The sequence below is a fragment of the Chamaea fasciata genome, unplaced genomic scaffold (genome assembly GCF_029207755.1).
Source record: "Chamaea fasciata isolate MVZ Bird 193981 ecotype frontalis unplaced genomic scaffold, bChaFas1.0.hap1 SCAF_21, whole genome shotgun sequence".
Taxonomy (NCBI): Eukaryota; Metazoa; Chordata; class Aves; order Passeriformes; family Sylviidae; genus Chamaea; species Chamaea fasciata.
Window position 1 is genome coordinate 212,878 of NW_027094106.1, and position 15,495 is coordinate 228,372.

Below are 15,495 nucleotides of genomic sequence, written 5' to 3' on the forward strand. Positions count from 1 at the left end.
TGTCCCCTCGCCCTGCCTGCTAGCCCTGCTGCCAGCGGAGCTTTTGAACAGCAGGTTTTGTCAGCTGCCTCATGCAGAGGCAACAAAGAGTTCCTGCTGCACTTGCCCAACTCTGCTGGCATACCACGTGCCAACTCTCGTCCTCCTCACCTGGTGCTGTGGATACAGCCTGGCTGCTCTGCATCTTCTTCAGGCTGTCTAGGGGTGAGAAGCTGGCCAGGGCAGGAGCTGTGGAGGCAGGTATAGACCCAGGGGAGGTCACACCAAACACCAGTGGCTTGGACGCAGGCATCATCTCTGCAGTGGTGCTGGGGACTGCATCTACAGGGAAACAGCAAGATAGCAGGACCTACAACTGGCTGTGAGGAACAAACCCATAGCAAAGCTTCCCAGGAGGCAGGAGAACTGCACCTACACCCAACAGCCCTGGGCAACCTCACCCAACACCACAAGACATGAGATCTCCTCAGTTAGAAGGCATCAAGAGCACCCCCAGACTGAGTGTGATCCTACACCTCCACATTCCCAGCCCATCCTTACCAGCCTTATCCTCCAAGACACTGTTGAACCACTGCAGCACTGCCTTCTTCTCTGCATCCAGGTCCTCTGAGGTGATGGAGTAGCCCAGCTGAGGCGGCGGGGGCTGCCAAGAGAGAGCAGCAGCAGCTTAGCTCCTTCCCAGGGAAGCGGGCAGAGCCTCTTTTGAACGTGTGCTGGTGACTGGCTGTGGCAAGTCCTGTGAAGCAGCTGGTCCTGCCGCAGCTACCGTGCAGCTCCAGTCCCCAACTCTGGTGGGCCCCTGGTGTGGCACTGAGGGCACCGCAGGCCTTCCCCAGGCCATTACCTGGTCCGGCAGCAGGCAGCACCACCACGCACAGCCCACCAGACACTGGGGCTGGGGAGAGCGTCACTTCCCACTCGGCCAAGGACGGGGCCTCCTTCCTGAGGGCAGGCAGGTCAGTGTGCCCCCAGCCCTGCAGAAATTGCAGTGAGCACATTCTATTGCCAGAGTGGGGCCAAAGGGGCTGAGAGAAAGCGACGTACCAGCACCAGCTGGTCCCCACGGAGAGATGACAGCAATGGGATCTTTCGCTTGCGTGTCCCACTGCTCCCCAACGTGGATGGCGGGCTCAGGGAACTGTGCTTCTTCCACACCGGTGACTCCACCACTACAGAAGGAGACAAGTCAGACCGAGCTCTGGGTTGGAGAAGTGTTTGGTTGTAGTCCAGAAGGGTTGTCCCTTCTTACCCCACTCTGGGTGGCCCATTCAGAAGGCAGGGCCAGGGGCACAGTTTGAAGCTGAGGACTAAGTTGTGATGCCCCAGAAGAGCAGCTTCACATCCATGAGGTCCGTGGCATGAGGCCAGCAGGGCTTTGTGGGGCAGTGGCCCCTTCCCAGCTCCATGGATGGTGCCAACACACTGCCTTCCAAAACCACATGCCACAGTTGACACTGTATCATTGGGCCCATCTGCCATGGGCACAGGGGATTTCCTCTGTTTTAGCTGAACAACTACTGGCATAAGCTCAGCCTGGAATTTGGTTAGAATGCTACTCATGCCACACCAGGTTGTGGATCAAGGCTGACACCAGACCCATGTCGGGTTGGGAGCTGGACTTCTCTGTTGCAAGCCAGCTCCCAGGCATATGCTAGCACCCCAACACTGTCAGCATCCTCTTATCACTTGGAAATCCCACTAAGGCAATCACTGAGGCCAACAGAAGTGCCACTGCCTTGGTAACAGGACATGCCAAGTTTCCATGTGACCTCTCAAGCCAATCCCACTGCAGACCTCAGCTGCCTCCTGTCCTGCTCTCTTGCTTGCACTGGTGACCTGGGTGCAGCATTGGGGCACACCTACACTTACCCTTCTCTGTCTGCAGCTCCTTGTCTGATTTCGCTGGGGTAGAATTGTTGGAATGATGTGACTCCTCTTCCCTGTGTAAGCAGGAGGGACAGTTAGGGTCAACCCTGGGCTCAGCTCTGTCCCCAGGGAGCAGGATGAGACTGAAGAAGCTGAAGACTCACATGAGTATCCCTGGCATGTTTATTTGCCTCCTGCAAACAGACCTCAGGAAAAAAGCTTTGCCCAGCTCCAGGCTGAGGAGCTGCTTCCTGCTCCAGACAGCTTGGCTGAGCCTGTGCACAAGACGAGTCAGCCCCAGGACGACAGCTGGGGATCTCAGATGGGAGTCACTGCCCCTTGCAGGTTGGGCCCACCAAGGTTGTTGTGTCAGTTTTAGTTCTGACATAAGCTCAGGCTCCTCTGACTTTGGAAAGAGGAGAACACAGGCTGTGCTCGAAGGCAGACATTAAAATATAGATCCTGGGATTTGACTTTGAGATGGCAAAAATCAGAACCTGTTTTTTCCCCAATGATCCAGCAATTCAGGCCATGCCAATGCCACCAGGCACCATCACTCCTGCGGCAACCTGTGCCCTTAAATCTCTGACCTGGCTTGGGAGCGGGCCAAGGGTGGCACAGCTTGGACAAACCACAGCATGACAAGGTGACAGGGAGGCCAATTGACACAAGTGGGTCTCTACATCATTATGTCTAGGAGAGGGGCCTGGACTGTCCCAGCTCCAGTGGGAAGTGGGACTTGCATGCTAAGATGGCTGGGAAGGACTGCTCGCTCGCTGGCTGGCCATCAGTGAGCAGGCACTTGCCATGTGACTGGCTGATTACCTGGCTTTCTTGAGAGGCCATTCTGGTGTCTGAGGGCGGGAGGATGCTGGGCTGGACAGAGGGGACACGCTCACACCAGTTCTTTTCCACAGCTGGAATGCAGAGAGATACCAGCAGTAACTTGGCATGGGTATAGCAGAGAGCTATCCCCCCTCCTCCCTGCTCACCCACACTAAGCCCCATTGCCCAGGGCCATGGCTGTTGAGCCCAGTGAGCTCAGAGCTTCTCCTGCCTCACCACGACTTAAACTCCCCTCCACATTTTAGGGAGGACAAAGTCTGGCCACCCCAAGCCAAATCCACATGAGGAACAAATAGCCTCCAGGGCCTTTACTGCTCTGGCTGAGCACAGGGAGGGAGGACACTGCTGGGCCCGCTCTTGCCTTTCTGTGACACAGGCAGAGGCCACCCAACTGCTTTGGACACCCTCGTGTGTGGGGCTGCTCTGGCACGAGCTAGCACCTCCTTGCCAGGAGTTCAAAGCAGATGGATCCCAATGCAAGGGTCAGACTCTCTGCAGCCTCAGCAAAACCCTCCTTCCCACTGCCTGGAGTAAACCTTCCCCCACACAGACAGTGCTCCAGTAGCCATGGCTGTGTGTCCCTGGCATATCTGCAAGCCCAAACAAGCCACAAGCAGGGCTCCATCAAAGGTGGAACCTGGGTTAGAGTGGGAACACAAAACTCCCACAATGCTGACTCCAGCTGAAAAGGTGTCAGCACAGCAAAACCATTTTTTTTTCTCCTAAACCTGGATCTATCCAGTCTAGCAGACTGGCCAAGGAGGAGAGAGGGGAAAACAATCTCGCTCTTGGTTTGGTGTAAAAGCAGCAGTACAGCTCAGCCTGGGTCTCCTCCAAAAACCAGGTAATTGCTGCTTGGCCCGTGGCCCACAGCCCAATTGATCCCCAGGGTGGGGCGACTGCCAGGCTGAGCACACTTGGTCCAGGCACCCAGCCACACCGATGTCTCTTCACAAGCCCAGAGCTGGGGTTACATGGGTGATCCCAAAAGAATGTCAAGCTACGGTGTCCCCACCTGTGCGAGGCCCCGGCTGGAGCTGTAGGAGCTGGCAATGGCATTGCGGATGGAGCTGGGGATCCCACCAGCATAGGTGTTGTTGAGGGAGCTCATGGAGGAGGTGCGAGACCTCTTGTTGGAGCAGTCATCTGGGCAGTGTGAGACGAGGCCCCTCTTCAGAGAGCCTGGCCTGAAGGAGGATGAAGGTTTAATGAGCTCCTCACTGCTCCTGCCCACCAGTCCTTTCCATGCAGGGCAGGTGAAGGAAGACAGTCCTGCTTAGAAACAACCCTTAGCAGCAGCACAGCCCTGCTGTCACAGGGTGACAGGCTGAAGGCACAACCACAGCTTCTCTTGCTCTGCTGTGAAGCCAGGCTCTGCATGCAAAACCCAAGCCCCTTTTCCAGATCCCACAGACATTTGCTCCCTCCCATCCCAGGAGTTGCTTTTGGCCCATTGGGCACTTACTTGGGTATGAGAGAAGCAGGGGCACCATTGGCTATCAGTGGCTCAAATGCTGACTGCCCACTTCCACTGCTGTCATGGCGCCTGTGGGAAGAGAGTGTGAAAGCCTATGACAGTGTGGAAGCCTCTTCCAGCCTGGGGAAAGACAGGGTGAGCACCCAGAGACAGATCAAACCTTGCTCTTTTCCTGGCACTCAATACCCAGGACAGAGATTTCCCCCATCTACACCCTGCTGCAGATTTTCTCTCCCTGTGGGCTGTCCTCACTGACTCTCACACCAAACACCAGGAGCTCCTCCAGCTGCCTGCTGGGCACAGTAGTTTGGTATAAAAAAATTAAAATCTTTCCTTAAATCCATTACTTTAAGCCAAAATACTTAAAGAAATGAGCTGCTGAGTCTTTCTGAACAGACCAGAGCTCTGAAATTCCCACCTCTGCCCTCTTTCTAACCAGTGCCCTGGACAGTTCAAGTCAAAAACTGAACTCCCCTTTCCACTATAATTTCATGAGGATCTGAAGTGTTAAAATCACAAAAGACATCCTGCTGTAAAGTGGAGATGTAGGACAGCCCTGTCACTTGGCCAGGTGCTCCCCTCAAGGCCAGAGCATTCTGACCCCAAGGCACAGGCGATCCCACACTCTCCAGCTGACACAGCTATTTTCCGTTCACCAAGGACACGGAATTTTCTATCTATCAGCATTCCTCATGCTTGCCAGACATTCGTGCCTTCAAAATTGGCTTTTGTGGCAGAGGTGTGTATTAGCATATTAAAAAAACAGTTCAAATGTCTGTGCACCTGTTCTGTTGTCATCCTGACTGACTCTTATGGGGCGCTCAGACCCAATGAGTTGAGCATTCGGAGATGGGAATTCAGTGCTGGAGGAAGACGGTGTGCCCCCGCTTTACCCTGCTCTGCTCCCTGGGCCACCTCCAGCAGCAGCCCCAGTGGAGGACAATGCCCCAAGCACTATCCATGCAGTGTCTCAGCTTCCCATCCCAGCCCAAATGGAAGAGCCTCCATGGAGACAACTAGGAAGGATGAAGCAACTGTTAGAGCAAGTCCAGAGAAGAACTACAAATTTGATAAGGGGACTGGAGCACCTTCCCTCTGAAAACTGGCTGAAACATCAGGGGCTGCTCAGCCTGAAGCAGAGAAGGTTGTGTGGAGATACCAGCAGCCTTTCAGGATCTGAAGGGGCCTGCAAGGAAGCTGGATAAGGACTGCATCAAGAAGTGCAATGACAGGATACCACTATTATCCCAGCTCATGGGCATGAGCTCCCCAGGGAGAAAAATCTCTTTATCATGAAGGTGGGGAGACCCTGGCACAGGATGCTCAGAGAAGCTGTGACTGCCTCATGACTGGAAGTGTTCAAGGCCAGGTTGGACAGGCATTGGAGAAACCTGGTCTAACCTGGTGTCCCTGCCCATAACAGGGGGTGGCACTGAATGGGCTTTAAGGTCCCTTCCAATCCAAATCATCCTGTGATTCTAGGAAAAGCAAGAAGGTGGGATAGCAAGGCAGTGGCTGGGTGGTTGGAAAGGCTCTGGCAGACCATGGCTCTCAGGATTCACTCCTTGTCCTTCCTGGGACAGTGGCAAAAACATAGCACCCTCCCTCGTTTGAACGCAGGGATGGAAGTTGCTGACCTTGAGTAACAAAAGCAGGAGACAGTGTCTCATTTACTCTCTTGTTTCACTTCCCTCTGCAAGATCAGCACACAAGGGAAGTGCTTAGAGCTCTCTAAGTGCAGTGCTTCCACCTGGTAATCCTGTCCCTCCTGTGAGCCCAGGGCTGATGGAAGGACAGAGCCTACAGCAGATACCAACATTTCCCACCATGCTTTCCCAGTCTGCAAACCTCCGTAAGGAGACAAGTTGCTTCCTACCCAGGCTACCCAAAACACATCCCAGCCAGGCAGGGGAACACACTGCACCCACACCTAAACCACATTCCTTTGACCACAAAGGAGGACTTTTAGCTGCACCACCAAGGGACGTGCTTCCCGTGCTTCCTCTTTGCAGATCACTTCTTAGAGTACCTTTCCAGCCCTGACTCCAGGTCTCATGGGGCCTGGCATGCTCTGGGACACATCCCATTTGTCACCTCTGGAGCAAGAATCCCATCTGTGACCTTCCCAATACACTGGCTGCAACTTGAACTACTCTCTTTTTACCTTCTTTTGCTCTCCTGATCGTTCCCAAATGTCTGGTCCTCCTCCTCCTCTTCCTCCACAGCCCTTTTCCTGCTCTCCCTGATGGCATTCAGCACAGTCTCCTTCGCACACGGGTCAGAGCTGCTGGTGGCCGGGACGGCCAGAGGCGAAACCAGCTGCTCTAGACTGTGGAACAGAGCAGAGTGAGGTGTGACGCAGGCTGGGATCCCCGGCCTGATTCCCCAACAGAAAAGTGGACGAAGCCCTTCCCGGAGGTTTGGACAGCACCATCCTCCCAGCCCCACGGCAGCGCTCGGGATGGGATGCTGCTCCCGGGCGCAGCACAGCCGGTTGAGGGCTCCCCACGGTGCGTCCTGGTCCCCACCGTGGCTGATAACCGGGCTCCCCCAGGTGTGTCCCGGTGTCCTCCGTACTCACGCCGGGGAGCGGGCGATGCCGACGGCCGGCGGGGCGATTTTCACGGTGACGGGGCTGCGGAGCGGGGCGGCACGGCGGGCCCAAGGCGCACTGCGAGGGGAGCCGCCCTCCCAGCGGGCGGCGGGCAAGCACAGCGGCACGGCCGGCCGGGCCTCAGGCAGCGGGTACCGGCGGCGCGGGGCCTGCGGCCGGCAGCGAGGAACCCTGTGGGGACACAGGACAGTCAGCACCGCCAACGAGGTCTGGGCCTTCCTCGCCCGCTCTATCCCCATCTTCCCCTTGCTAACCCGGGCTGGGGGCGACGCTGCGCCCCCCTCGCGGCCGGGCCCCCGTTGGCGGCGGCTTTGTCGGGGGGGCGCGGCGCGGGCGGGCCGGGCCGCATGGCGCACCAGGCACCCGCCGCGCCCAGCGCCGCCGCGCCCAGCAGCGCGCCCCGAAGCAACAGCCAGGCCAGGGCGAGCACCAGCGCGGCGGCCACGGCCAGCGCGGCCCTCACAGCCTCATCCCGCCGCGCGCCCGGCCTCGCGCCCGCCATCGCCGCGCGCCCGGCGCTCCCGGCGTGCTCTGCGGGGTGGGGCGGGGCGGGCCTTAACAGCAGAGCGGAAGTTCCCCGAGTGGGCGGAGCTTTAGGGGAGCGCGGCTAGCCCTCTCGGCACGCACCGCGGGGGCGGGTCTTAGGAAGAACGCACCCAGAAGGCGGGGCTTCCTGTCTCAGCGCGATCGGCGCTGCCCCCAAGCGCGTGGGGGGCGGGGCCTCACAAGTAGGCGGAGCTTAGAGATGGGCGGGGCAATCGGGACGGGCCTTCTCCGCCTCAGCGCGGGGGCGCGGCTTTATGGGGCGGAGCTTCTGGGGTGAGCCGCGCTCCCAGCGGCGTGGTACGGGCGGGGCTCCCCAGGAGCATGGACGGCCCTCTGTCCGCGGGCCCCCGGCATACTCTGCGCGGGGCGGGCGGGGCTCCTGCTGGTCCCGGTCCCGCGTCCTCGTCCCACCCCCGTGACCCCTTATGACGCTCCTGTCTTCCCCTCTCGTTCCCCGGCCAGGGTCTCCCCTCCTCGTCATCCATCTCCCCTTCCCCAGGCCATGTGCCCGTCTCCCCCACCCAGATTCCAATTTCCCCAGCTCTACTCGAATCCACAGTCCTGTTTACCACCCCAATCCCCATGTCCTCCCTTTCCCGGTCCATGTGTTCCCATCCTGTCTCTAACAACCCCCCTACATCATTCCAGCCTCTGTGTCCTCCCCTCTGCCCCTCCCTGTCCCCTACATCCCCACTATACCATTCCAGCCTGTGTGTGCCGCTGTCCCAGTCCCTGCGTATCCTCACGTCCCCAGTCCCGACCCCATATCTGACCGCGTGTCAGGAACCCAGGGGCAGAGTATTGCCTCCCCCCAGTCACCATCGGGTCTAACCTGTCCCTCTGTCTCAACTGAACGGTGCTATTGCCACCATCCTGCTCTGAGGACAGGGCTGGGAACTGTGGGAAATTCTCTCTGGTTGGCCGCACCCTTGGGGTCCCCAGGAGACATGGCTGTCCCCGGGGATTTCCCACCTCACTGTGTCAGCTGTGTCCTGCAGAGCAGGGACCGTGGCAGCAGGGATAACAGCAGGGAAAATAACAGGGACCACGGCAGGGACAGTGGCTGCTGTCACAGGGCTTTCTGCATCCCAGGGGTCCAGGTGGCCCTGGCAGGGCTGGAGGACACTAAGTGTTCCCCAGGGTGGGGTAACCATGCTTAGGAGGGGACATTCCCCTGAGACCCCTGTCTGTGGACTCCATGGGCCACCCAGCAGCAGGACCCCCTTACCATGGCTCTGCTGGGATGACCCTACAGCACAAGATGATCTGCATAGCCTGCCCACTGCAGCATCACCCCTCCAGGAAGGAAGGACAAAGCCACCCATGCTCTTCAGGGCTGGGACCACATCCTGGTGCCCTCCCAGCTAAAAGAGGTGACATGCAGGGTGGCCACAGGGACAAGCAGGTGTGGGACAGCGGGGGCAAAGGCTGGAGGTCATCACCAGGACAACACCCAGGTCACCTTGACACAAAGTGATTTTGGAGGACAGTGAGCACACCGATGAGGGCAGAGCCCAGGACCCCCTTGTGACACAAGTCCCCTGTGTCCCCCCGCAAGTTGCCCGACACAAGTGCCCTGTGTCCCCCCCGAAGCTGCGGGGCTGGGCTGAAGGCTTTATTGAAATATCCAAAACAAACAACGTGGTCATTATTATCATACAATGAAAACCCAAATCAACTCGCCCTGCAGCGGGGGGGCACCCCCGCCATCCTCATCACCAGCTGCCATCACTGGGGACACTGCAGGGCCCCTCCACCCACGCCTGGCAAGTGGACAAGTGGATTTGGCCAAGAGCAGTGCCACTGTCCCCAGCCCCCACTGCCACTGTGACCCCCATGCTGCCCCCCAGCCCCAAGGCCTGAGGTAGTTGGGTGTGCAGGCGAGACGCCCCCCCAAAAAAAGTGGGGAGGGTTTTGGGGCTCCCTATATCCTGCAGGAACGGGATGGTTGGTATTGCATCTGAGGGGACCCAGCACGGGTTGAGGATGGGGAAGCAGCAGGACCTCCAGGTGGAGGTCGAGGAACAGTGGGTGCCTGCACGCTGGATGGCTGTGTGGAGGGGTGGCAGCTCTGAGGCCACCGTGGTGGCAGGTCCCACTGCTCCAGGTGCCAGCTGGGCGCTGACAGGTGGGCATTGCTGGGAAAGCACACAGTGACAGCCTAGCCCCTTCCCAAAGGGAGAAAGGCCAAATCCTGTCCTCAGCACCCCAAGTGGAGGGACACTGGCCCCAGCAGGGCCACCAGCAGGACCATGGGGGATGGGGACATCACTGCATGGTCTAACATCACTGTCTCCGCTGCAGCGAGATGAGCTGGGGGGCCTGGACGTGGTGGATGCCCCCTGCCCCTTTGAGCCCCCGGCTCAAGGCACAAAGGTTCCCTGGCTGGTTCCAGCCCCCTGGGCCACCCCTGCCCACAGCCACACTGGCCCTGGTGCCTCTGCACCCAAGAGGGTGGTGATGACACCAGGGTGGCACCAAAGTGAACAGGGACAGGGAGCTGCTTACTCTGGCTTTGGGATGCTCTACTTTTGGGGCACCCTGACTTCCCGCCAAACCATCTGTACTGCTGCCCTAGAGTCACCCCATCCCCAGGAGCAAGTGGCTTGTGCGGTGGCACTGCTGTGGCCCAAACCCGCACCCAGCACCTCGCGGAGGGTTTATTGCTGGCATGAACACAGTGAACTGTCAGGGCAGAGCAGCCCAGTTCAGGGGGTGCTTGGGAGGCATTTTGGAGACCTGGAATGAGGGGCAGGAGCTCATGGCAGCATCCCTCCTGCTGCCGCCCCTTTCCGAGCTGTTCCTGGCACCCTGTGTTACCAGCCAGGGTGTCCCATGGGAACACCACCTCTCAGCCTGCAGTGGCCAAAGGCACTCGGTGTCCCTGTCAAGGGGGAGCACACTTAGCACCAAGCCCAGCAGCACCCCAAAAGCTGTCCCCCACCCAGTGGCACCCCTGGGGCCTTCAGCATGCTCATACCCGGGAGGGGGGGGACATTCATGTTGAGCCAGTGGCCAGATTAAGGCTGGCAAGGCAGCGAGAGGCAAGAGAAACCCAACTGCTCTCACTCAGCCAGAGATGGCTCTAGGAGTTCCTGGAATCTGTGCAAAAACAAAACTAAAGGGTTAAACACCCCCGTGTAGACACCTCTCCCTACCCCTGGCAGCTCTAATAAATAGCAGTGCGGTTTGTGCCCTCGCCCCGGCCCTGGGGTCTCACTGGCAGCTCTGCTCTGGTGCTGGAGGCGGCTCCTGGGGGGGACACAGGGGATGTGTGCTTCAGGGGGGCGTCTGCACCACTTCCTTGGGGATCTTCTCAACAGACTGCACCAAGTGGGGTCCCAGGGGTGTCCCCCGCAGGGTGCCAGGTGTCCCTCGTGGGCTGCTTCTACCACTGGTGCTAATCTGCAGCTATAGGTGGGAAGACAAGGTCAGGGGGTGCGCTGTTCACCAGCATCCCTCTGCCCCATCCCTCTGGGACCACAGGGCTGCTCTAGCAGCACCTGAGCTCCCTGTCTGGGGGTGATGCAGATCCCACATGTTAGGGTCTTTCCTGCTGAGAGACCCCATAGGATTTGCCCATGTGTGCCAACTATCCCCAGGCTTGTGCCAGCTGCAGCAAAATCTCACCACCATGGATGGCAGGCAGGGCTTCTCCACCCTGCCCCACCTTTTCCAGGAGCAGCTGCCAAGCTGGAGCAGGGCTGACACCACTCACCGTCCTCCTCCCAGCCCTCTGCCACACCAGCCAGCTCGTAGTGCTTCTTGCGCAGCTCCCCCAGCTTCTGCCGCTCCTTCTGCAGTTGGTTCTCCAGCTCCAGCACCCGCACCTGGGGACATGGCCCAGGACATGCTCACCCTGGCACAGAGCTGGGCCATGCAGTCCCCTTTCACACCCATTATGCCCCCAATATCAAGCCCAGAAACTACAGAGGTGCATCCCAAGAGTGCTCCAATGATGAGTGGACCTGGGGAAGGGATGGAGCTCAGGTGGGGACTGCTTGTGCAGAAAGGTGAAGGCACCATAATCTGTGTGGGCATCTCAGGCAAGGGAATTCCCCAGAGCTGCCCCATGCCAGGCAGAGGTGGGTGCTGTGGGAAGCACACGGAGGGCAGGGGTGGCCATGGGCTGCTATGTCATGGTGGGAATAGCACTGGGGAGAGATTGAGGACCAAGTGCACGTGACTCCTGGGCAAACCCGTCTGTTGCCTTCACACCTTGGGCTTCGCCTTTGCTTATACTACCTGGAGGCAGCTGGGCATGGTGACCCCAAATCTGATGCCCCACCCCAGGCAGCCCAAGAGAGACATGACATGTGGAAATCTCCTACCTGCGAGTCCATCTCCTGACGCTTGATCTGGGTGAGTGTCATGCTGGAGAAGTCCATGCTATCTATGCAGAAAGACACCACCAGCCCCCCTCAAGCTCTGCTCCCCCATCAGACCCCGCAGCAGCTCCCATGCTGCTGGCAGGGTCTGGCACCAATGGGATATGCAGGGAGGGAGAAGCAGCCATGGGCAGAGACCACAGGGGCACAGCCAACCAAGGGTGGTGAGGGCCAAGAGCAGATGTTTTGGGGCAGGTTTGTGCTCCAAGTATTAGGACCACAGGAAATGGCCTCAAGTTGTGCCAGAGGAGGTTAAGGTTGGATAAAAAGGAAAATTTCTCCATGAAAAGGGTTGTTCAGCACTGGCAGAGGCAGCCCAGGGCATGGTGGAGTCACAGTTCCTGCAGGGATTTAAAAGCCATGTAGATGTGGCACCTGGGGACATGGTTAGTGGTGAGGAACAGTTGAATGCAATTGTCTTAAGAGAGCTTCTCCAACCTTAGTGACTACAAGATTCTAAGATCCCTGCAGCCAAACACCTACCTTTCTCCTCCACCTGAGACTTCCCAGCCTTGGTGGAGGCCACCAAGCTGGCCGTAGCCTGGTTGACACCCCGGGAAGCTTGTTGGAGCTTGCAGAGGTTGGTGCTGTCTTTGTCTGCCTTCACCTGCCAGGACAGTGAGGAGAGGGTCACACCTCACCAGGCAAGCAGAAGACCAGCCCCACGATAGGGGTGACCACATGGTGCCCCAGCACCACCCTGAACCATGGGCAGGGTAGCAGCCTTACTCCTACCTTGGAGGCTGCCACCAGCTGTGCTGTGCTGGCTGCAATCTCCCGGGAACAAACCATCAGCTCCTCAAATGTCCCCTTGCCTTGCACTACCAGGTCAGCAGCATCACTGCAGGAGAGCACCGAGCACAGAGGAGCTGGAGCATCGTCCTGCCACCCGTGTCACCTCCCCTCCCTCTGCCATCCTCTCACCACTCTGGTGACAGTGGCACTTACACCATCACAGTGGCACCCCAGCCCACTGCCTTGGAGGCAGAGATGAGACCCTCGGTCCAGCGTGAATTCTTGGCATAGAATTCCTTGGGGGATGCAGCACCCTGGCATCAGTAAAGGCACAATTAGTTACTGGGCACCCCAAAAGCCCTGCTCTAGGGGGAAAGGGGGAGGTCAGGATGTGTGTGGGAAGTGGGGACAACCTTAAACTGGGGCTGTGGAGTCCCTGTGTGGGAAGGGGGAGAACAGAGATCACCATGACACCCCAGGAACCATAACCAGGGTCAGCCCCTGGGGGTGGAAAGGAGCTCCTGGCAGCTGCTGGCGAAGTCCCAGTGGGACAAGGGTTGGAGCAGCATGTGCGTGATGACCCCCAGCTGGACAAGCACCCCTGTCTTCATCCCTGCCCTCAGCCCTTCCTACATCTCTGCCTGACCCCTTACCCCCACCCCTGTCCCAGCTCACCCGTCCACTCTCCACGATCTCTCTCTGGAGGTCCTTGGAGGCCAGGACCAGGACATGGATGGCCTGCATGAGGCCTGTGCAGGAGCCCAGGATCCTGTGAGACAAACACCACAGAGTCCCACCTGTGGAGCAGCTGCCCTACCTGCAGCACCTGTCCCCGTCCTGCCTGCCTGGCTCTGTCCAGTGCTCTGATCACCACTTACCTCTCATTAACTTCCAGTTTGACCCCAGTGTCACCAGCCCGTGCCTTGCTCAGCATCTCCTGATTGAGGGGAGAGAGGCTCTACTGAGCCCAATGCGCCCCTCTGGCCTCTACAGTGGTCCCAGCAGGCCCACAGCATGGCGCCTGTGGGCACCTCTCTGCTCATGGTGACCCTCACCTCAATACGGGCAGATGCTGTTTCGATGGCTGCAGCTGTTGCTGCCATCTCCTTGTCCACTAGGTCACCCAGCTCCTCCTGCTTGATGTCCAGACCTCTGGGACGCAGCTCCTGGGGATAGGATGGGATGAAAGGGACTGTCCAGGAGCACTACAGTCCCTCTGGTGGTGCCTGCCACGGCCTGATCCCATCCCACCAGCCCTCCTGGGCCACCCACCTCCCCAATGGCGCTGATCTGGCCCAGGCAGGCTGTCACCAGGCTGCAGTCAGCACTTGTCACCATCCCTGGGTCTTGCAGGGCGCTGAGGTAGCTCACAGCCTCACTGCCACACTGCTTGCACAGCTCCAGCAGACCTGTGTGGGCAGCATGGAGGGCTGAGGGGGCCATCCATACGTGGGGAGGAAATGTCTGGTTCCTACCCACCACACCATCTTGCCTGTGCTGGCCTCTACCTGCCTTGGTTTCTGCCCACTTAAGCACCTTACTTGCCCCAGCATCCTGCCCACTTATCCCTACTTTCTGCCATGACCCCCGCACACCCTGGCCTCTGCTCACACCAGCATCCCCTTTGCCCTTGCCTGCCCTGGTGCCTTCCCACCCTGACATCTGCTCACCCCAGCCCCTGCTCACCCTGATCCCCTGCCCACTGAGTTCCCTGCCCACCCCAGCCTTTTCCCACCTTGACCCCTACCCACCCCGACCCATGCTCACCCTGATCCCCTGCCCAGGCTGGCCCATGCCCACCCAGCCCCTGGCCTGGGGCATCACTCACGGTCAGCGGGCTCCACAGGGGCCACATGGGAGGTCGCACTGCCCTGCAGGAGGGTGTTGCTGACCAGGTGGGCGAAGAGAGCCAGGCAGGGCAGCAGGGAGCCCACGGCTGTGGCAGGACAGCAGGCACAGGCCTCAGCCCTCACCATGCTGCCCACCTGCCCCGTGTGCCGGGGCTGCCCCTGTGCCCAGTGCCCGGCGCTGCCACCTCTCACCTGCACCATCCGAAAGGTACTTGCTGTGTGCGTCCTGCAGCCGCTTTGCACACTCAGAGGCTGCCAGTGTCTGGGACAGGAGGCAATCTGCAGGCACACAGCAGGCAGGGCTCAGCTGGGACCACAGAGAGCAGGCAGGCTGGGATAACGCCAGGTTGGGGAGCAGCAGGGGCATCACCTGCTGAGCCGGTGCAGCTGACATGAGCAGGGTCCTCCATGCGAGCCAAGGTGTCCTGCACCATGCGCTTGGCCTCGTGCATGGTGCCCTGCAGCAGGGACAGCTGCTCCTCAGCCAGGCGCTGCTGCAGTGCCTGCTCTGTGTTCTCCTGCTGGGTCAGAGCTGGGTTCAGAGCCCCTGCTGGGCCACCAGGCACTCCCTGCACCTGGCCCACCCAAACCCCTCTGGTCTGGCCAGAATGGGGAAGGCAGGACCTTCATGGTACCTTGTCTCTCAGCTGGGTCTGCAGCATCTCCAGCTCTGTCCTGCTGCTCTCCTGCTCGTGGCTGAGCATGTCCTGCAGCTGCTGCAGCTCAGCCTGCAGAGCTGCCATCTTGTCCCTGTGCTGCTCTGCTGCTTGATTCAGCCTGTCCCTCTCCTGCTCCAGGCTCGCAATCCAAGTGTTCTGCTCCGCTCTTGCCTGGGGGGGCACGAAACGGCAGTCAGGGCTGCGTCGAGGGTGAACCCTCCAGTTTGGGGACTCATTCTCGATCCAGGCCTGGGCCACCCCAACTGTCCCTGCTGGATGCATCATGGCCTGCACAAGCACAGCTCCCCACACCGAGCAGCACTGATGATCTTTTATGGTGACAACTGAGGCTCCTGGGGAGTCTTTTCACTTTTGTCAGTGAAAATGCATTTTTATCACAACTGTCACCATCCTGATGGAGGAGTGGTGCTGCCTCTGCCCCATCCCCATCCTGCTGCCGAGTCTGCCCACCTCATAGATGGGTGACTGCATTTTCCTGCCAGCTTCTGCCTCC

General features: G+C 59.2%; 1 protein-coding gene across 5 annotated transcripts in view; it reads right to left on the minus strand.

The window, feature by feature from the left end:
• The window catches only part of POM121 (POM121 transmembrane nucleoporin), a 58,652-nt gene that overhangs the window by 5,443 nt on the left and 37,714 nt on the right, over nucleotides 1–15,495 (minus strand). For 3 of the 5 annotated variants that reach the window (XM_066202245.1, XM_066202246.1, XM_066202242.1), the window contains exons 18-31: nucleotides 14,958–15,152; nucleotides 14,693–14,840; nucleotides 14,515–14,601; nucleotides 14,301–14,408; nucleotides 13,745–13,881; nucleotides 13,528–13,638; nucleotides 13,351–13,409; nucleotides 13,148–13,241; nucleotides 12,686–12,786; nucleotides 12,473–12,578; nucleotides 12,221–12,344; nucleotides 11,681–11,742; nucleotides 11,068–11,179; nucleotides 10,615–10,760 (exon numbers count right to left, since the gene is read on the minus strand). In XM_066202245.1, the coding sequence (XP_066058342.1) occupies nucleotides 10,750–10,760; nucleotides 11,068–11,179; nucleotides 11,681–11,742; nucleotides 12,221–12,344; nucleotides 12,473–12,578; nucleotides 12,686–12,786; nucleotides 13,148–13,241; nucleotides 13,351–13,409; nucleotides 13,528–13,638; nucleotides 13,745–13,881; nucleotides 14,301–14,408; nucleotides 14,515–14,601; nucleotides 14,693–14,840; nucleotides 14,958–15,152 (1,455 nt within the window). In that variant the 3' untranslated portion in view covers nucleotides 10,615–10,749. The other 2 variants (XM_066202247.1, XM_066202244.1) reach the window with 2 other exon arrangements.